This window comes from Cupressus sempervirens, chromosome 10 (genome assembly GCF_028749045.1).
Source record: "Cupressus sempervirens isolate cs-2001-9-10 chromosome 10, ASM2874904v1, whole genome shotgun sequence".
Taxonomy (NCBI): domain Eukaryota; kingdom Viridiplantae; phylum Streptophyta; class Pinopsida; order Cupressales; family Cupressaceae; genus Cupressus; species Cupressus sempervirens.
The window spans coordinates 995,214,953-995,236,933 of record NC_143127.1 but is presented as its reverse complement, the minus strand read 5'-3'; the positions used below and the strand labels follow the sequence as shown (position 1 = coordinate 995,236,933).

General features: G+C 34.8%; 1 protein-coding gene across 2 annotated transcripts in view; it reads right to left on the bottom strand.

Annotated features, from left to right (window-relative positions):
- Positions 1–1,158: 1,158 nt before the first annotated feature.
- EMB2786 (COMPLEX 1 LYR-like protein) overlaps positions 1,159–21,981 on the bottom strand; it is a 69,898-nt gene continuing 49,075 nt past the window's right edge. Inside the window, exons 3-5 of one of the 2 annotated variants that reach the window (XM_089807691.1) lie at positions 2,053–2,150; positions 1,816–1,923; positions 1,159–1,426 (exon numbers count right to left, since the gene is read on the bottom strand). In XM_089807691.1, the coding sequence (XP_089663817.1) occupies positions 1,848–1,923; positions 2,053–2,150 (174 nt within the window). In that variant the 3' untranslated portion in view covers positions 1,159–1,426; positions 1,816–1,847. Of the gene's footprint in view, positions 1,427–1,659; positions 1,924–2,052; positions 2,151–21,981 lie in introns of those variants that run through there. The other variant, XM_089807690.1, reaches the window with a different exon arrangement.

Sequence of the window (21,981 nt, the reverse complement as noted above, 5' to 3'; positions counted from 1 at the left end):
TTGTCAAGTTTTTTCTAGCAATTCCTCGGCACTCATCGGTCTACTAGGTGAATGCACTCCCTCCCTCTGTGCTTCTTCACCCCCTCAGTGTCTGTCAGTAAGTTGTTGAAGCTTCTATCTGCGCTCTGCCTGTTGTGCTAAAATTAATACTTCCTGTGTTGTGTGTATCTCATCCTTATCTTTTATCTTATTCATATCTTTATTAAACAAATTCAACATTAATCTTCATAACACTTCCTTTGTTCCGGATTCGACTGGCAACAACACCAAATGTTTACTATACAAAGTAAACGAATACTTATCGCATGTAGTACAGTAAAATATAGCACAAAATAGATACTTTATTCATGTATGCAATATGCACTCCAATGCTTCCAATATGATTATGATGATCTCTCAATAGTCCCTATCGGACGGTGTACATATACTTTTTCGAAGGGGTGACTCAACCATCATGCACCCTTTCGAATAAAATTCTACCCGTTGCCTACACTATAGATTTTACAAACAATATTAACCACTTCCAAACTTGCTCTTTAGAGATCTAACATGTATATAGTAATTATTAACCCCTATATAATTCGAGATGCAATACAACTAGCATAAATATCTTTAAAAAATCTATCTCAAGAAACGTCGATAGATATCCATTATGAAATGATTAAAAATCAATTTACTATATCTAAAAATATTTATATTTCCATTTATTTATTTTGCACTCACTTAAGTTTTTAATTTTAATTTCTAGAAAAATGATGATTTATATTTCCAGAGTTTATAATTCTAGCAAATATTTTGTTTTTTTTATCAAATTATTTTTAAAAACATACTTTGTTTATAATAAATATTGTGATTTTGACATGTAAATAGTTGTCAAATTTAACCTTTAAAAAAAATGACAACATGAACACACTCAGACCATTTCACCCTTTATGCCATTGTAGAATGCCTATTGGCATTAACTATATGACTAACCCTATATAATGTCAACTCATGCTATTTATTTTAAAAGCCTATAGAGCACAATAGATGGCATTTTAGTGGTTTTATATGTCATTCATTTGAATTTGGAATCAAAATTGAATGTGGATTTCATGTGGAAATAATTGTGACTGAGGGTCCTCATTATATTACTTTAATTTAATAATGAGCCACTCAAAAATAACTGAAGCTATGTATTTAGTAATATAGGAAGACAGTATTTGGAGGATAGCATAAAATTTGCATGGAGTAACTAATTATCAATCTTTAATCTTTGTTGTAATCAGTTTATGCATATAAGAAAACTTGATACACTTCGCTTTCAGTCATCATGATAAGTACACAACTTTTTTCCAAAGCTTTATTTTTAAAGCAATGGGTTATAGAAGCTTGAGATATAACCTTGAGATCTTTAAACACAAGACTGCTCGGTAACCTTCTTGGCCTGAAAATGGCAACAACTGTCATAAATACTTATTTACCCTTATCCATTGTATGAAGCTAACATCATAAATGCAAACAGGTGTCAATAATAATGGTCTACTCTCTCACATTGCTTTACAAAATAAATTAATAACTTATCTGAACTTATCATCTTCATTCCATTGTGAAATCTAAATTCATTATTGTTACTTTAAAATTACAGAAGTGTTGTACTATAGATTTTAATTTGGATGATTTTACAGAAACAGATATCTTCAATTGTGAAATTTTTTTAAAATTCCAATTGGTTACAAAGTTCTAAACTCAATTTGCAGATCTGTTTATGGTAATGATCACAACAATACCAGTTGTCAAAAGAACTGAAAATGTTTATTGCATTGACCATAATACCTGCGAACGTGTAAAATATATGACCTGTCCCCTTAGGATTGAAAAAGTTTCTTTCCTATCAACTTTTCAGTTTCAAAAAGCATGTGATTGATAAGGCCCCTTGCAGCACTAGCCATCACAACAGCAAGATATCAGTCAAAACTCTTTTCAACATAATACTGATTAGGATAGCACTACATACATTAAACAATAAGAATAGACCGGAAATGTAATGCAGACAGGCAAAGTTGCACTTACTCATCCTTCATCTTTTGGATCTTTTCTGGATCTGTTTCATGCATATTTTTCTTGAATTGTTGTCGAACCATATCAACAACTAGCTCAGTATTACCTTGCTGTCCAGACAATCTCACATGCCTTTATTGTTAGAAAACAACTTTGACTTAAAATTCTCATTAGAAAAGAACATTTTCTTATTAAAAAAAAAATTACTTAGTACAGTTTTCTCAGTAGTGTTTAGCGGTGAATATTTCACCTGTCAATTCCTTGTCTCAAACTTAATTCCCAGTGTATGACAAAAGTCACAAAACCCTGTTGTGGCAATTATTCAATTTCTGTTCAGCAATAAATTGGTTATTATCATGATTTGAAATAACAGATGTGGAGGACTGTAATGAACTGAAAAGCAGAAACAATGATATATGATGGATTGCTTGAGCTGATAACCAAAACTGGTGGCTCTGGGATGTTTTAGCTTATCAAAAACTAGAAATGGCAACCCTATGAATTGTCAAATTGAAAAGTTTTTGGCGCAATACCATAGATGCATCATACATCTTAACATTTTCATGAAGCAGGGATGGCATTACAAAATGTGCTGAATAAGGCTCACGTCCTTGACACCATTTTTATTAAGATAAAATTTCTAGAGATTTCGGCAATGGTGACAAGTACAGAATTATTTTTTTCGGTGTGTCGAATTATGATGTTTTATAAGGATTCAATTTCCAAATTCTAAATCAAACTCACTCAAAAACCAGGCACTTTAATCCTGATTAAAAAATATAATCTTGTCCACTGACAACAGCCTCCATTTCACATCAGGGTTGCTTTAGTGAGCGTAATTGATGTGTGAAAGATAAGGTGTGACAGTACCGACTGATCTCACTTCAATCTTTTTCATAAATATAGACTAGGTCAACCCTTGCTAATCTCCCATTAGACACTAACTTTGAGATAGATGTCTAAATAGAAAAGGTCGAGCACACCATTCCAATCACAATGCAATTCAAAACATTAATTCACAAGCAGAGCAGACATAGAACAGTGAAATCAGAGAGGTAGAAATAAGAATATTTGTTAGCATTCAAGAAGATCAAACGTGCTAGGAGACAGAAGCCAGAGCTTGAAGGCATAGAGCTACAAACTGAAAAGGGTGCAAATTATTGGAAACTTGGGCCATTAAACAGCTCAGATTTTCCAGAATCTCAATCAGGTTTGGGTTTGAAGTGAATTGGGCCATGATAAAATTTCAAATGGATTAGGAGATGCATGACATGCATTCAAGAAGCAATCAGAATTAGAAATTGTTTAATGTTAATGCATGGATAAAGTTAAGATTGTAAACAAGATAAATCACTTCATCCAAATGCAACTCCAATGCTAAATTAAAATCATATTATGAGGAAGGGATGTTTTAGAATATCTTAATTTTGGTCATATTGCGGACTTAACATAAGATCTTTCTCTTGTGTTGTAAGAAAGCAAGGAGGAGGATGTTCCAGGTCGAGCCTCTCCAAGTGCAAGGATCATTGCAACTCGAAGATAACGTGGAGAAAGGAAGGGCATCATGACTTCAAGACTTCAAGCAAAACAAAGATAAAAGAAAGAGTTGGAATGGCAAATATCAAAGTTTGATCACAACTACAAGGAATTCCAAGGTCAACTTGAAGGAGCTCTGGTATCAACATGAAAGATGACTACAAGCTCAAAATCCAACACTAAATCTCAAGTGGCAAGTGTAATGACCTAAGGGGAGAGGATTATGCGATGCCTTGCATACATTTTGCCTTGTGAAATGATTCAATGTCCCATAGGGAAGGCAACATCGATTTGATGATCAATGTTGTATATCCAAATTTATATGAAATCTCAACCAAAGCTGATAATTGAATGGAAAATATACACGTCTCATGGAATAAAGAAAGTTAAGATGCAAAGCAAGTTCAAGCCAAAAGGATCAAGGCCAAAAGATCAATTTCAAGGACATGTCAATGAGAAGATTCCTTAAACAAGAATGAAAAAATGGAGTTGAAACAAGATAAACATGTTGGGGCAACACACCTTCATCTCCACTATTCTAGTTATTCCAAGTAGCACGAGGAATGTTTTAACAAATGTATGCTTTTCTTGGGGTCTAGCAAGATCTCGTTGGCTCAAATGGAATAGAATCTCAACAATTTCCGTGACATTTAGTATTGTTGGGGTTCCATTTGATTTGTACCTGGCAATAAAATGGTAGCTGCAAGTCTTGAACCCATATTAGTTCAGATTGTCCCAAATGACACCCTTTGTGATGCTATGCTGCCAAAATTAGTTTATGCATGAAAGTGAAATTTTATAATAGATCTGGGATGTTGTAAATATTTGAACCAGTGGGTTTTCTCAAGATTTTTATTTGTGAAGTTTGAAAATTTAGGCTTTTTGGAGTTCCATCAATGGTGGATAGCCTCCAGACTAGTTTTTGTCTCCATTTGGCATTTTATTGAAAATATTATAATGGCTCTAATATGATAACAAACCCTAGTTAGGGTTATTTTAAATAATCTAGGCCATCTATATAAGGGTTGCTCAAAACATTTGTCTTGGTGAAATAGTTTCTAAACTGATGCCAAAGTAATTGTAGATTCGTTGGTAAACAGATTTGTCACTGTGAATTCTTCTTCGAAAATGACCCCATTTGCCTGAGGAGCAATGACAATCGTGCCAAAAGTTGGAGAGATTGTGATCAAATAACAAATTGTCACAATCTTCCTCTGCATTTAAGAGGGACAGCTCCCTCATATGGTGGGGTTATTTGGTATTTTCTGAGTACTTTTCACCTGAAAGTAGAGAAAGGAGACAAAACAAAACTACAGGAAATAGATGCCAAAAACCTCAACAGTATAAATACAAATGCTATATAAGATTCCCAAAGGATAACAGATTACTAAGGGGATTGAAATACAAGATAAGTTGGATAATCAATGAAAGTAAGGAGCCATGTTTCCACATAGAAGGAAACAAGTTGCCTCAAAATTTTCCAACCGGGATACAAGGATGTGAAAATGCTTCATCTTTTACATATATCCAAAGTACTTAAACAGATTATCAACTTAAGATACAAGAAATTGATAACAATAACTAGAAAACACATTTAAGACATGTCACATTAATCAAATGCACTCTTGGTCATTTTCCGAATACAAGTTCAAAAACCTTCAAGTACGATTATGAACATAAAAGTTTTCCATAAGGCCCTCTACACAATTCTGCAGAGTTTCTCCCCCTTTTGCAAAAATTTCTCTTTTTTACAAGCTATCCCTTGTATTTATAGACTCCTGTTATCTGTTATAAACACTTTTAAGGTTAAAAACTGATTTGGAGTGTGGAAGTCACACCTGATTTTCGTAACCAACTCTTAACTTTTTACAAAATGTAACTGCAAATCTTAACCTTTATAATGGTAGACCCTAAAATCCAACTCTTGTTACAAGTGACATAAGTCACTTCTACAAAAAAAATACTTTAAATGGTAATTTTTCAGTTAGGATTTCATTGAGATTCTTACAAGACTTCATCTGCCTCATTTGTTTCTCGTAACCATTTCACAATCAATTATATGAGCAAATGTTAGAGCTTTTCATAAGGTTGAGAAATACTCTTTATTCATACCACAAAGAGTATTCACATGCTGGATAACACTTGTAACCATTGGCTTTTGCTATAAATCTTCTTCGTAGTGTTGACGTGCCATATCATATTGCATCATCTCCAAGTAAGAACTGCACTCAAAGTAAACCCACGATACCATGGGAAAATGGCACTGCTGAAGCATGCTCACACCAATGTAATCAACCCCACCAATTTCCATGAAAATCAAATCATCTACTTTATGAGATACTCTGTCCAATGCTCTAGAGCTTTATCAAAGATTCCAAATTTTGTATACATGTTGAATTGGACATTTCCAACTATAATATCTAACAAAAACCTTCATTCTATCATACACTATTCATTTGAACATTTTGGGTTGGCTAGGGATGTTGATAAAGGTCTCTGATACCAATTGTTAGAAAGTAAAGTCCACCAAGATAACTGAGTGAGGTGGGGTAAAACAACTCTCAATATCCTTATTAATTTTGAAACATGTAAACATTAGATGCAACAACCATAGAAAGATAACCATACACAATAACACCAAATCCGTTAACTAGGGAAACCCTTAATCAGAGGGAAAACCCTGGTGGGACTGGTACCCACAAGATGATGTATTAATATAAAAGTTCCTTGTGAAAGGATGGACCCTGTTAGGAGTCAATGAAATACAATCAGTACATATGAGTCCATGTTATGAGACTTTGAATCCTTGTTAGGAGATTCCAACCCTGTTAGGAGTTGAAAGGAAGACAGATGGACCCACTGTCCAAACAGCTTTAGTACTGTCCTCGCTGAATAATACAAGTGTACATCAACAATTGTCCAACAACAACTTCTTTGCCAAATACAATTCCTTGTAAGCTCACCGTGCCTCAACTACACCAATTCCTTCTTTGATCCAAATGATATTCACATGTAAGCTTGCACTCACTCTTAAGTTCGCATACCATAAAAATGATCTCACTGATGAATATACAGAAGGAAGGAAAACATTTTTCCTTTATACCAAGTCCTAGAATAAATTATTTACTCGGTCTTGAGGCTTTCCCAATTTACAATAATAATATAGGACCAACTTAAGATATCACATTACATTATTACATCTTTTCACAATTACAAGTAATCTGTCAGCTCACAGTCTTCATAACTTTCCGTACAATGAACATCTAAATGTGCATGATTAACCAAAGCATCTTCAACATGTCTTCAACCTCTATCCAAGTTCATTCAACCAGATTTCATCTCTATCAGGGGATACAATCCAAACAATGGTACCCACTTTCCAGAAACGCAGTCTAAAAGCTGCCTTCATTGAATCCATCATAACTTTGTCCAATCTTCACATTTCCGTACGCACTCTTAACTATAGCATTTAGACATAATCTCAAGTGCACATAAGTTGATCTTCAATCCTCAAACCGCGCAAAACCAAACTCTATCCATTGCTCTACCATTTTTCATAGAATAACCAATATGTTGACATCAATGACAAACTCTATCATGAATGCAACACACAACCTTTGAATCATGTCTCCAACACTACTAGGATACTCCCCCATAGGAACACCATCAGCATTCATGCTAACAATCTCCCCCTTTGGCATTGATGGCAACATAGATGAAAAACATCTAAGTTCCATGAATACCAAATGTCCCTATTGCAATTGCTCCCCATTCATGCTGTCCATGAATGTCATCTGTTCTGTAACCATCATGCCCAAGGAAGGTGGTAATCTCCCCCATACATCATCATGTTTTCAAATCCTCTTCCTCAATCAATCAATCAATTTCTTCTTCAAGAATATCTCTCCCCAAACGATAAGCTCCGCCAAATCTTCTTCCCTCATTGACATCAATCAATATACAACGATATTTTTCAACTGTTATTCTCTCCCAAGTATACGTATCAAAAAGATGTTTTTCATGTGTTATTCCCTCCCAAATTCATCTTCTTATAGATTCATCTTCCATCATTTTAGCATCTTGAAATAAACATATCCAATTTTGTAATCCAACCTTCAAGCTTGTCTTCTTCAATCACATCATCTTTCAGATCCATCAATTATAACTACTTTGAAATTTTAAAGCCTTATCACCAAATTCATCCACATATATCAGACAAATGCCATTTTTGCAAGACATTTCTTTGGGAATTTCTGTCAAAACATTCAATTGTAATGTATGCAATACCACCACTTGTATGCATGTCTTTTGTGGTACTTGCAAACGTTACATCTACAATACTTGACTGTCCTCCATGTTTATTTAATGCTCGTCAACTTTTGTGAAGGTCTGACATCGCTATAACCTTCACAAAATAAATTATTCTAAGTATATGTGCATGTTTACTAGAGTATTAATGACTACAGCATGAAACATGTGTTGCTATTCTCAATGCTTCAATGGAAGCCTTTAACCTGTTTCAGTGCATATACAAGGCATGATTATGGAGAATTTGGCATCACCAAATGCTCTTGATTGAAATTGTTTGAAGTTATTTCAAGGAATCTGTTCCTTCCTTATAGCTCGGGTGTGCTATCTATGATCCACATTTTGCACGCAACATGTCTACCAGAACATTTCCAACCATTATATCAGATAAAACTTACCAGCGACATGTTTTGTTGGACGTCCATACCCTATTCTGAAAGGGACAGGCTAATCTGCATCCAAAATGCACTATAGACAAAACAAAGTCAAACTCTTTTTTTTTCCGGATTCACTAAAATGTAGTGAATTTTTTCCAAATTTTTTGTTGTTTTCGACTACAAACTATGCAGATCATGAAGATCAAACGTTGAAATTTTCAGAAAAATCCATGATGTTTTCAATTTTTTGAAAATTGGTCAACTGTACAGTTTGGATGGAGGATAGTCGTGTCCATTCTGAAATCAAGGAGAATGTTTATACAGTCCAACTGTATTTTCTTGAAAGCTCCTGAAGCCTTTTTTGATTAATCCATTTCCTAATTATTCTACAGTCAGTGTGTTCGATGAGAAACACATTTCTTCAAGCTGAATTCTGTCAAATATTTCTCATACAATGTTTGTGATTCCACACAGATATTTGCCAAATAGTTTACATGTCTTGTTTACTTTTCTGCATTTTGTGGGGATCTCTATTTGAGCATTTCCAACCACACAACATGTTCTGAGTCACCCATTTTGAGTGGCCATGGAGGACGTTGCCATAGATTGTTGAATCCGACTTGAAATCTACAGATTATATTTGCTTTCATATGCTTCCATATTTGGTTTGCACTTCTGGAGATGACGTCTAACTGGATGCTTTCCCCCAAACATTTCAAGTGCGATGGCCTGTATTTTTTAAACTTTGTATGAGTATCTAATGGCATATGCTATTCACATATTTCCACTTCATATGCAGGTTTACCAAGCATTTCCAATTGTTACCTGGTCAATTACCATAACCGGCTCTAAAGCTCTCATTTTGGTGTGTTACTTTGGGAGGTGTGGGCAAAGGTTGTAGAATTCTGCTATCAGCATGACATTTCCATTTTCTATAAGTTTCTAAAGCCTTATCAAAATGTCTATTTTCAACATGCATTGCAATCATTAATTCTATTTCTTGGGTGACATTTTTTGAGAAATTTTGTCAAACATTTTGGATGCCTTGTTATAACCCCATGCTCTGTATCACTACCAGCATTTCCCACTAGTAAACCTGATACAAATTTCCCTTAATTATGTTTCAAAAGATGTCCAATACACAGGCGAGGAGGCTGCATCTAAGGTTATGGAGTTCAACTCATATTCCAGCCAAACGCAAGTGCTTGAAAGTTTATATCAACAAACTGCTATAATGGACTACATCTCTTTTGTTTTTAACACAGTCAATACAAATCTGACAGCAGTCCTCTTTATTAATGCCTCGATGAATATCCACATGCTGCTTGGAAGCCTTTCAATATGTCGCAGGTCAAAAGGATGCTTGCAAGGCTGTGGAGCTCGGCTCATACACTAGCTGATTACATTAGTTTGAAAATTTCATAATTGAATTCAATGTGATGTTCAGACACCATTATTAATTGACATGTGCCGTAAAACAGTTGACTTGCCGCCCCTTTTTATTCCATGTATTGCATGGAAAGAGGATTCATGGTAACTACCACGAGCATGAAGGTTGACTATCAACACCTGCTAAGTATGTATGTAGTGCATCTGGTGTACACTTTATCATTTCAATCCATTCTTTGAGACAATTTCCATTGGAGGATTCTGCCAAACGGTTTATGCACCATGGCCACAGATCTACTTTTGGCATATATGTCTGAGAAGATTCTCACAACTACAACTTCTGATAAAAATCCTTTAATGGTCGCCAATACACGGTTTTAAAGTATCCAACTGAAATCTGTAGATTTTCTTCATTGGCCTATCAACCTTTTGTTCTTCTTGTAAACTGCGCGACCTTTTTGCAGAGTGACAACCACCAACGAGTATTGAAACCAGCACTACACCTGCTAGATATGTTTTCTTCAGAGTTGCTAACAGGTAGTTACAGGTTTTTCTGAAACTGAACTTTCAAAACCAAAATAGTTAAAAGGTTAAGGTTAGTGGTTAGAAAAATGTGAAAAGTTAGTGACTTGACCAAATAGATGCAAAAAGTACGTTTTTGACCAAGAAGACGCAAAAGGTCATGTTTGGGAAAATTTCACGTGAAAAGTTAATGTTTGGGTAAAAGTTTTGTGAAAAGTTAGAATTTGGACTTGGATTCACAAAAAGTTGAGGTTTTTGAAGAATTCTCGCAAAAAGTTCAAGTTTTGGAAAAACTCATGCAAAAGGTAAGGTTTGCAATACATCTTTGCAAATAAGGGTAAAATGCCTTAAAAAAAAAAAATTTGGCCCTTGAAAAATCTAGGCAAAAAGATTGATTGTTGACTTCATGATGAATCACTTGTAATATTTTTTAGTGCTGCAGGGTATCATACTTCTCACTTAGAATAGAATTCATTTTATGTTGAATAGAAATTATTAAGTAGTTGAATAGAAGGTTAAAGATTTTATTATTGGTGAAAATCATGGTTCAAGTAAAACATTATAAGGTTGGTTTGAACTCATTGCAAGCTCTTAACTTCAAGTGGGAGTGCTCGTTCGGATTGTGTCAAAATTGGGTATTTGAATGAATATTAGCCATTTGAAAATCATTCATGCCTCCTTAGAAGATAGCACCCTCCTTGTGTAGTTGTTTAAATTGGCGAAGCAAGTACTGGTTTAGTTTGACCTCATCATCAATAGTCGCTTGCATTGTTGAAAACGGCTTAGATTTCTAAACCCATTCATTTATGCACTTTGTTTTGTTAGAAGTAGTTGAAGATCTCGAATTATCAAATCATTCGCACTTAGAAAGTTGATGTCCATGAATGAATGGTGTAAGTCTCCAAGTGGTTATCAGCAAATCACATTACATTCACTGACTTATACTCAACAAAATGTGTTGCTAGTTCATAGTGTAAACCTTAGGGTTTCCTTAATTGATCACACAGTTTCCATATTGTTTAGGATATGAGGTTTCCTTGTTGAAGGGAGGATAGAATACTTGGTAGTTTATTCTGCATGTTGAAGTGGTCACAAAACTCACATAACAGAATTGGTGCTAAGAGGGCATGAATGTGAACACTGGATCATATCATCTCATCAAGAAAAGGAAGAATTACCAAGAGTAAAATTATCATGTGGAGGATTTATTTCAAGAACCACCCTCCACCGTTGTGCCACATCAACAGAATTGGCAGTAGGAGGGCCTGTTCATTTGTGGAACTATCAACAAGTATGAGCTTTAAAAAGGTATTTTTGAAATATGAAAGATCTCTTCTATGTTGAAAATCCAAAAGAAATTGAAAAATTAGGAAAAATTCAAGAAAAGGAAAAGGTTTCTCAATGGATGGGCAACCGTTTCATGGTTGAGACGTTTGCCAACTTGATATAACTCAACATCGGTGGGCTTTGAATGCATAATTACATACATAGAGTTTGTCCAAATTTGCATCATCAAAAAAGTGCAGGATTCATGAGACAACCAGACATGATGAGCTGAATTGTTTAACATTTTGTCAAGGGTAAAGAAAGTATTACAAGGAAAAATCCTCTTTGGGGATATTCTCAAACTGGTCCCATTTGTAGAACCCGATGAGAGTTAACATGTTTTCAAATTATTTCAAGGAGATGATCAAGGGGGAATTAAGTGTTGAGAAAGATTCATGTGCAAAAGGTATGTTGCTCTCTTGTTGATGCAGGTTACACAAGGCATCACATTCGTAATTTACTTGTCCATCAAGCAAGCCAAGCATGAATAGGGATGGTCAGAACAATACAATATATGCAATGAGGAGTTATCAAAGGAATGCAGTGAAGATAAAACTCATCAATCAAGTTTTGCATCAAAGGGAGAGTATTAGACAAATAATTGGTAAAATGTTGGATGATCTGTTTACTAAGAATGAATTGTTCTCATAGAGTTTACAAAAGAGATGTTTCTAAAAGGAAACATACAAATAAATAAAAAGAATCTATTATAGAAGATATTTTCAATATCTAGAAGTGACCATTAAATATAGAAATTAATCTAACTTAGGAGATATTATTTTAATACCCTCCCTTAGTGGTCAACTTATTAACAACACCAAGCTGCCCCCTGAATTTGACAAACTTCTCTGGAAATAGGGAGTTGGTGAGAACATCAGCAGTTTGATCAGCTGTAGCAACATACTGCAAATCCACGGATCCATCTACAACCAGCTGACGGATAAAATGACAATGAATGTCAATATGCTTAGTGCGCTCATCAAAGACTAGATTTTTGGCAAGTTTGATGTCCTCTTGATTGTCGCACATGAGGGTGAAGGGCCTACCTGAGACATATGAATGTAGGAAAGCATCCTATGAAGCCAAACTGCCTTACAACATGCTTTGATTGTTCACCGATATTCAGTTTCTGCTAAGGAAAGAGATACTGCCTACTACTTCTTACCACTCTAAGTGATAGCACTTGTGCCCAAATTGAAGACATGCCCAGAGGCAGACTTTTTGTCATCAAGAGAACCTACCCAATCCGAGTCTATGTAATTGATGAGTTATGAATCTCTGGTTCATCCATAGAGGATACCAAAATCAAGAGTGCCCCTGACATAGCGTAGGATGCACTTCGTTCCAACCCAACAATCTAAAGTGGGAGCTGTCATGAAGCAGGATATGTGACTTTCTGCAAAGCTGAGATCAAGTCTAGTGGCGATGAGATAAACCAAACTGCCCACCAGCCATCTGAATGCAGATTCATTCTCAACAGAAGAACCAGATTTGGTTGACAACTTTAGACCAAACTACGTAAGTGTAGATGCATGTTTGCAATCCTGCATTTTGTATTTGTCCAGCGAAGCTCGTGCATGCTTAGACTTAAAGATGGAGATGTCATGTGACTGTTGCCAACCCTTGACACCTAGGCAGTAGTGTAGAAGTCCAACATTAATCATGTCAAAAGACTGACATAGGTTATGTTCAATTCCCTGAATCAATGATTCAGAACTGCAAGTGATAATCAAATCATCAACATATATAACTAGAATATTAATATCACTACCAGTCGTCTTGACATACAAAATTGAGTCTAAAGGACTCCTTTGGAAACCCTCGTCTGAGAGGTACTTATCAATTTTCATGTACCATGCCTGAGGAGCTTGTTTTAGGCCATAGAGAGCTTTCACCAGCTTCAGTAGCTGGTGTCATAGTTTAAAATATCTACAATATATCACTAAAATCGTGATATATCGTGCCAAAATCCGCAGGCCAAATTAATAGCTGTTAAACTCGGTGCTGGTATAATACTTATAATGCAGTGAGATAATTATCAAAAAATCGCGAAAACACACGAGTTCTAGTGGATTAAATCGGCAGCAAAACGAACAAAATATAATTTAAAATTTAAGGTTTCAAAAAATCATTTTTGCAGACAATCGACGGGAATGAAGGCCGTAAGATATAACATTGCTCCGCAAGTGGGATGGCGGGTTGGAAAGTCGTTAATCAGTGCATTCGAATGATGAATTGAATGCCCAGAATTGCCATTAAATTTTGGAAGTTTATAATATCTTCAATTAAGTGCCAAGACCTGCAAATTTCCATGTGATACTGACTTGATATTCTTTGGCTACCTTCCTGATTATATCAAATAAACTATTGATAAACTTCAATTCACGATACTGATAATTGGTTTATTTACTGTATAGTTTATTTACTAAAGTATCACATTAATAATTATCTATCTAAAATTTTAATAGTGCCTGGGCGGAAAAGACTATAGTTTATCAAATCACTATCTTGGCGAACAAGAGTTAAAGAATTTATATTTTAAAATTTATATATTTTGATACAAAAGATTAGAGTTATATAATTATAATTTATAAAATTATTTAATGGTCTAATCAATATATGCTCTGCATCACATTTATAATTATCTATCTAAAATGTTTATAACTTTATAATGACTGGGCGGAAAAGACTATAGTTTATCAAATCACTATCTTAGGCAAACAAGAGCTAATTAATTTATATTTTGATGTATATAAAAGGTTATAGTTATAAAATTCTAATTTATATTTATAAAATTATTTAATGGTCCAAGACTCCAATCAATATATGCTCTACATATTTGGTGTGTGTCTAATTTTAAAAATATATTTAAAATTATATATTTTCAAATGTTCGATAAAAGTGTCAATTTATTGCTGAGTTTTTGGCGAATCCAAGTTTTTCAAATTTTTTGGGTCCGCCAAATTATATCTGAGTCCGAGTTTTTCAACTATGGCTGGTGTACTTTACCAAAAACCTTGAATCCAGGAGGTTGTGCCATGTACACCTCTTCCTATAAATCAGCATAGAGGAAGGCACTTTTGACATCCATTTGATGGACCTTCCAATCACACTTAGCTGCCATGGTGAGGACTAATTTTGCGGTGCTCATCTTTGCTGTCAAGTTAAAGGTCTCCTCATAATCAATCGCGTTGAAAGAAGTCTTTAGCAACAAGACGAGCCTTGTACTTATCTTAAGTAGCATCAGCCCTATATTTGATTTTGTATATCCGTTTGCATCCGATGGGTTTCTTTCCTAAGGAAGATCTGACAAAACCAAAGTGTTATGTTTCAATAGACTATGATGCTCAGTGTTCATAACTTCTTCCCACTCATGTATCCCTTTGGCCTCTCTGTGTGTGATCTTCATACACGTCATGAATGTTGGCCATGATAGCAAAATTTATAGAGTTAGAAGGTTTGCCCTTCTTGCGAGCAAATCTACCCTCGATGAGCCCATCATCATGAAGATCACCAATCATCTTAGCCTACTATTTAGGCCAGAGAGGACAAGTAAAAACATCAAAAGCCGGAGGTGCAATGTGATCATCATCAAACAATAGGTCTGATGATTCCCGAGAAAAAAAGGAGTTGCAGTTATATGTCTGGGTGAACTCGCAAGAGAAGGAACTAGTAAGAGGTAGGAATAGGAACAACTAGAGCCTTGCCATTTCACTAATTATGCAATTTCTACACTCAACGACACTATTTTGTTGAGGGGTGTATGATGTTGTTAATTGGCACTTTATGCCATTTTGTTCACAAAAAAGGGAGAAATCAGTGGAAAAGAATTATCCCCCATTGTTGGTTCTAAGATTATCAATATGTCCACCAAACTCTTTTTCTACAAATGCTTTGAGCTTTTGAAAGAGCACTAGCACCTTTGATTTCTTGTGAAGAAAACATACCCACATTTTTTACTAAAATCATTAACAAAAAGTAAAAAATACCTGGACCCAATAACAAAGGGAGTAGTCATTGGTCCACAAATATCAACATGGACTAGTTGTAATACCTTAGAAGCTCTTCAAGAGTCAAAATTTGAAATCAATGTGTGATGTTGTTACCATCCTGAAATACTCTACAAACTCCATGGTTCTGGGTCTAAATCTTTGGTAGTCCCTTGACAAGATCGTCCTAAACAAGCTAAGAAAGATGGTGCACATTGAAGTGCCCACACCACCATTGCCAAAGTGTAGTAACAGAAGAGTGATGGGCTGCCATAGCAAGCTCTTGAGCATCATTAAAGTCAACAAGTCTGAATGATACTACACTTATGTGAACTAAAGATTACGTCAAGCCCAAGGGAATGTTCAGAACTTGAGTGACGGATAGAAGGTTGAGTTCCATTCCCGAAACATAGTACACACATCAAGGAAAATCAATTTTTCCTCTAGACTAAATCTCTACATTGTCTCTTACGACAACGGTGTAATCTTCTCCTCCAAAAATAACTGAATCTAAGAATGGCTAGAAATCAATAAACCAATCTTGGCAATGAGTGAAGTAGTGGGAGGCACCCGAATCAATATACTAGGAAGAGGATCTACATGATTTGCAGATATTTTAGCCATGAACACATAAAAGCCAAATCCACCTGTGTGGTGTGCTCCGCAGGATGTGCTTGAGGTTGTAAACTAGATTATGTGGATTGAGCATCAAAGTGCTTTCAGCACTCCATCTTCATGTGACCAAACTTATGGCAGTAATTGCACTGAACATTTTTCTTCAAGCCTTCTGAGGACTAAGAAGAGGGATTTCGCTAAGAAGATTGAGAGAATTGATAGTTTCCAGTGGACTTAACTGAGAAAGCTTAGGTGTTTGAAGATGAGTTGGTACCAATATTGAACTATTGTTTCCAGTGATCTTGTTGTAGAAGCATTATACAGAGATTGAAAAATGAAACATCAAAATGAGTGGAAGTAATGTTGAGAGTACAATGGCTTCTTCCATTTTACGGCTAATGGCTTCCAACTGGTCACGAATGTCCTTGATTTCATTGAGATGATCTTGCAAGGAGATATGTTCATCCATCATGATCAAGAAGAGACTATTCATCAAGAAGAATACACGGCTCTTATCTGACGTTTCAAGGAAAACTTTTAGATGTCTCCAAATTTCAACAATTGTTTAACCAAAGGGAACCTGCAGGAGCTAATCATCAATGACAGGAAGTTGGATGTGCATGAAAACTTCTCAATTTTGCTCATCAAATTTTTCCCGTTCTTTGCCTTCTTCCTAGGGACAATTGGTCTTGCCGAAAACAATTTTGTTAGTACGTTTGTACTCAAAAATCATCACCATACGATGCTTCCATGTATTTCAATTTCTGTGATAAAATTTTTTACTACCTTCCAACATAATGTTGGTTAGAGATGTCATTTCATGCTTTTCAAGGCAAGAAAAACTAAAAAAACTAAATGGTTAAATGAACAAACTTGAATGTGTTGATTATAGAGGTAGGTACAGGCACAGGTTACAACATAATGTTGGTTAAAGAAGTCATTGCATGCTTTTCAAGGCAAAAAAACGAGAACCCTAAATGGTTGAATGCACAAATTTGAATGTGTAGATTACAGAGGCAAGTACAAGCACAAATTACAATGTGAATATGCTAGCACATAATTTGTGTCACAAAAAACAACTAGAAAATTTGAAGATAATCCAATCGAGGTCTCGAAAAACCCACAAGATTCTACAAACAAAATAAAGTTTTAGATGGCATAGAATTTGAGGCACGGAAAACAAGACACCCAGAAAAATCTGAAGACAACCCAATTGAGGTCTTGAAAAACCAACCAAGATTCTGTATATAAAATTTGAAATCAGTGGAAAAATTAAACGAGTTTTAACAAACCCTAGTTGTATGAGAGATCAAGTAAAGCTTAGAAAATAATGAGGCCCTAGTAGCACATAGTACCGACGAACAGAGTGTGGATACAATTTGGAAGAGAATGATTATAGAAGGGAGTTGTACATTGCTAAAAAATACAAAGAACCAATGGCTGACACTGACATTTGCAGAGACAAAGTGTTTGAATCCCGTCACAAGGAAAAATGACTACGAAAATGGTCAAAGGCGCCAAAAGAAACAAAAAAACACATCATCAAGGGTTGTAAAAATCTCGTGAAGAACCAAAAACAACCAAAATAAGCATTGTTTTTAATAGAAAATGCCATGATGCAACAGCAAAAGTGTTAACAAGTAGAAAAATGGCCACGAGGTGAGGAAGAAAGGCGTCAAACACAAAAAGAAAAGCCAAGACTGAATGTTCCAAGATTTAGAAAAATGCTGCCATTCTTGTAAAAAAAACCACAAAACATGGTCCATACATTGTAACTTGCAAACAAAAATGCAGAGAACAAGAAGAGAATGAACATGGGAAGGGGCCAATTTTCACTAAAAACAGCCCATGAAATTCTTGAACTAGAGTACTCTTTTGAAATTTTTGCTAACAAATTTCCAAAGGAAAAGATTTTAAAAATGCAAAAAAAATCAAAAGATAAAATTAAAAATCCCACTCTAATACCATATTAGACAAATAATTGATAAAGTATTGGATGATCTATTTACTAAGAATGAATTGTTCATAGAGTTTACAAAAAGAGATGTTTCTAAAAAGAAACATACAAATAATAGAAAGAATCTATTATACAAGGTATTTACAATAACTAGAAGTCGTCATTAAATATAGAAACAATCTAAGGAGATATTATTTTAATAGAAAGCATATTGCAAAAACCCCCGATGATGGAGGCAATGAACAACGAGAAGATATGATCTAATGTAGTGATAAAAGTATTCAAATGTATGACAACTTTTCAAGCACTACACTGAGAGAAGAGCCGGTTGAAATGGGAATCAAGAAAGCAATAAGAGGCCTTCAAAGTGATAAGTGATGTCATAGTTTGGAAATGCTAAAGAATGAGTAACCACAAGTTTTTGTAACAAAGACCATCAAAGATTTGAGCAGGAAGACATATCACAACAAGGATCAATTGATTCTAATAAATCTCAAGAATAGGCAATCCTTGATAAATGTTCATCTATGTAATAAAGGGAAGATTAAAATGGTGTATTGCAAGATGTTCCTACAAAAGAATCAATTACTAATCCTATTTTGGATGATGAAACTTCCAATACCCTCGGTGAGAGTGTGCGAAGAGTGTTAAGTGATAAGCCAATTGTAAAAATGGAGACAAAGAATAGAGAACAATTTGAATTGGGGCTATAATTAGATATGGTATTTAAAGAACTTGGAGAAATATTTGATGATAAATTTATCAAAGAATCATTAGTTTTTCAAGACATTTAAAAAGCTACATAGAGACGCATGGTTTATGCAACAAAGGGATAGACAAGTGGAAGAGATATTCCATGGACTTAAATTCAAGATTGATCCTGCATTCTTCACTCACAAATATGATGCTAATGCAAGTGGGATGATACACTATAAACTTCGTCCTCCTGAAGTTGTGGATGATCAACAACAATCTCCATTCAAAGACGAAGCACACTGTAATGTCCCCACCTCCTCGGTTAAACCCAAATCTTTGATGTGGAAAACCCTTAATAGATAACTAAATCTGATCTTAGTTATCTTTGAGCTGTCCTCTAATAGCAATAAGCAACAATTTAGAGGGTGTAATGTCCCTAGTTGGAAGTATCTTGAAATTAAGGAGGATTCATTTAAATTCTTTATTCTTTTTATGAGTTACGAATCTGAAAAATTATAAATTGACAATATAAAATCAGTGATATGTCGAAGACCAATTTCCAGGCCTCCTACAATCTTTGTTTTGGATAATTTGATGCCCTCTCAATGAGCTGATCTTGTAAATACTTTTATTCTTGGTGATTACCATGATCCCTGAAGGGGAAGGACTGGGAAATGTCTGCTTATGATTGGAACTCAATATATATAAATGGCTTGTGATCTGACATAATAAATTTGACCCTCAATTCTTATTCTCTGTTTTCATTCTTAAATCTTATTTTGCTGTAGATGGTATTGTTTACTGCGGACTCTATTATTTTATGTGCTAACCATGATGTTTGGATTCTTGCTACTGAATAGACATCACTTGTATCCTTATGGGTAATTGCTGGCTGTTGTGAGCTTAAACAATTAACTCCTCTTGTGTATATGACCACTCCAATTCAACGGCAAACTCCAATATTCCTTACATGCGAAGAATATAGAGCATAAATGTTTCCAAACTACTGTATTTGGCCGCAAGTGATGAATAGGATGATTAGTCGTTGTCTTCTCGTCTTCTATCACTGATATAGATTTTCTTCTTTCCTCCTATAGTTGTAAAAAGTAGTTACGGTGCTTAAGCAATTTGATAGCTGGTTGTCTAATATCTCCTAATTCCTCCCCTTTTTCTTCTAGGAATATCCTTCTTTCTCTTATACAGCTGAAGCTAAAAGGATAGCATCCTTTGCCATTGGCTAAGACACCTATCTTCACAGCATACCGTTCATATTATTTCCCACAAATAGTTTTATTGAAGTCTTCTTTAACATCGCGCCTATTTAAGGAATCAATTTATATCTTGACTAATGCTAATCACGGGTGCAATGTATCCTTGTATATTATAGCACCCTTCATTATATACTTTTATGCCTATCCTCCATGTGGATGGTTAACACTAGTCGACTAATCAGATTGGTTAGTCCTGAATTGTGACTTCCATATTGATCTCAGCTATAACATCAATGATTGCTAAGTGTTGATTGTTTCTTTGCTGCGATACAGGTGTGCCTTATTCAGTTTGAGGCATATTAGAGCCTAAATAATATTAACTATTGTTCATCTCTTTCTTGTAAGCTACACCAGGTCTTCTTCTTAATAAATATGTGCCTGTTTTACTAGAACGAAAAATTCGTTATAATTGCTGAGATACTAAATTATAATCGCCAGGCTGTGGCCGTTTACCGATCAAAAAAAAAAAATTTTAAATTAAAAAAATAAAAATAAAAAAATAAAAAAACTAAATTATAATCGCCATTATCGCTGAGTTTGAAGTTGTCATATTATCCTGCTAATTATATATTTACGTGTCTCATAATGCTGAGTAGTTTTGGGACATTGAGTAGGTATGATTCCCACTGTTTGGAATCCTTCGTTCAAATGTATCGTTGGTGCTATAGCTCTGAAAGACAATCAAGTCCATAACTGATTAGTACAAACGTTCTTATTCTGTCCTCCAGTGTTGTTGACAAGGTATGTAGGGTTGTCAGAACCTTGAGTTGTTTTTATTTTATTTTATTTTTTTAACGATGTTTTAATTTTATTATTGCTAATATCATAGTTCAATATCTTGTTCTCTGCAAAATGACTTAAATAATGACTTAAATAAGAAATGCAGGTTTTTGCAAAATAAGGATATGCATCTAATGAGTTAGTAAATGAGTAAACAAACCAAACAAGTTGATCTAAATATATATAAATGTAATATGTAACAAAATTGCATCCTCGTGTGGAATGTTAATGGGTGGCAGCCATATTCAAAGACTTTGAGCTCTAAAGGATACTAGAAGTGGCAAATCCTCTCTGTAAAAAAATAAGCAAATACAAATGTCAAGTACAATATGAAATTAATCTACATCATCCACTTCCCTTTCCCAATAAGAAGAATTTTTTTTTAGAAAATTTACTTGTGAATGCGGATTTCCTTGAAAATTCTCTTTGAATTTGCTTCGAATCCACTTCAAATCCATGTGTAATCAATCTACAAGGCTGCCAAAGACTATTTCTCTCCACCAAATCCCCTCTCCTCTCCTCTCCTCTGAACACTTAAAATTGCAAAATATACAATGAATGGGCAAGTCGCTGGGTGTCCCAATTTTAATGGTGCTGCCCAAAGGAAGTAGTTAAATTATCATGAGAAGCTTGCAATTTATCGCAAAGAAGTCGCCAACTTATCAGCGAGAATTTAAAGTCTTCTCTGTTTGAATTTCTTGCCAGAAAACCTTAAGTTTTCTCGTTTTGCAAAATTCTCGTGAGAAGTAGAGATATCTGCCACTTCTCGAAGAGATTTTAATCTATGGCTAATATATATATATATATGAATTTTTAATCATTATTATTTATTTTATATATTGTTTTACAATATACTTTATTTCTTAGTATTATTCAGCATATGATAATTACATTATATTAATACTTTTTTTAATAATATAGCATTATATTAAGAATTATTAAATTTAGTAGGCTAAATGGAGGCCGAAAAGCAGAGATTTTTTTGCGAGGGCATAGGATAGAACATAGGGGAAAGCAGAGCAGAAGGGAATATGCAAAGAGAATACCTGTGAACGGGCAGCATGGCAGAAGAGACTACTACTGGAAGATGTAAGGGTAAAATGAATGGCGAAGGGACCAGCTATCAAGCCAAAGCAAAGAGTCGCAACAAATCAAAAAAGCCAAAAATGGAGACA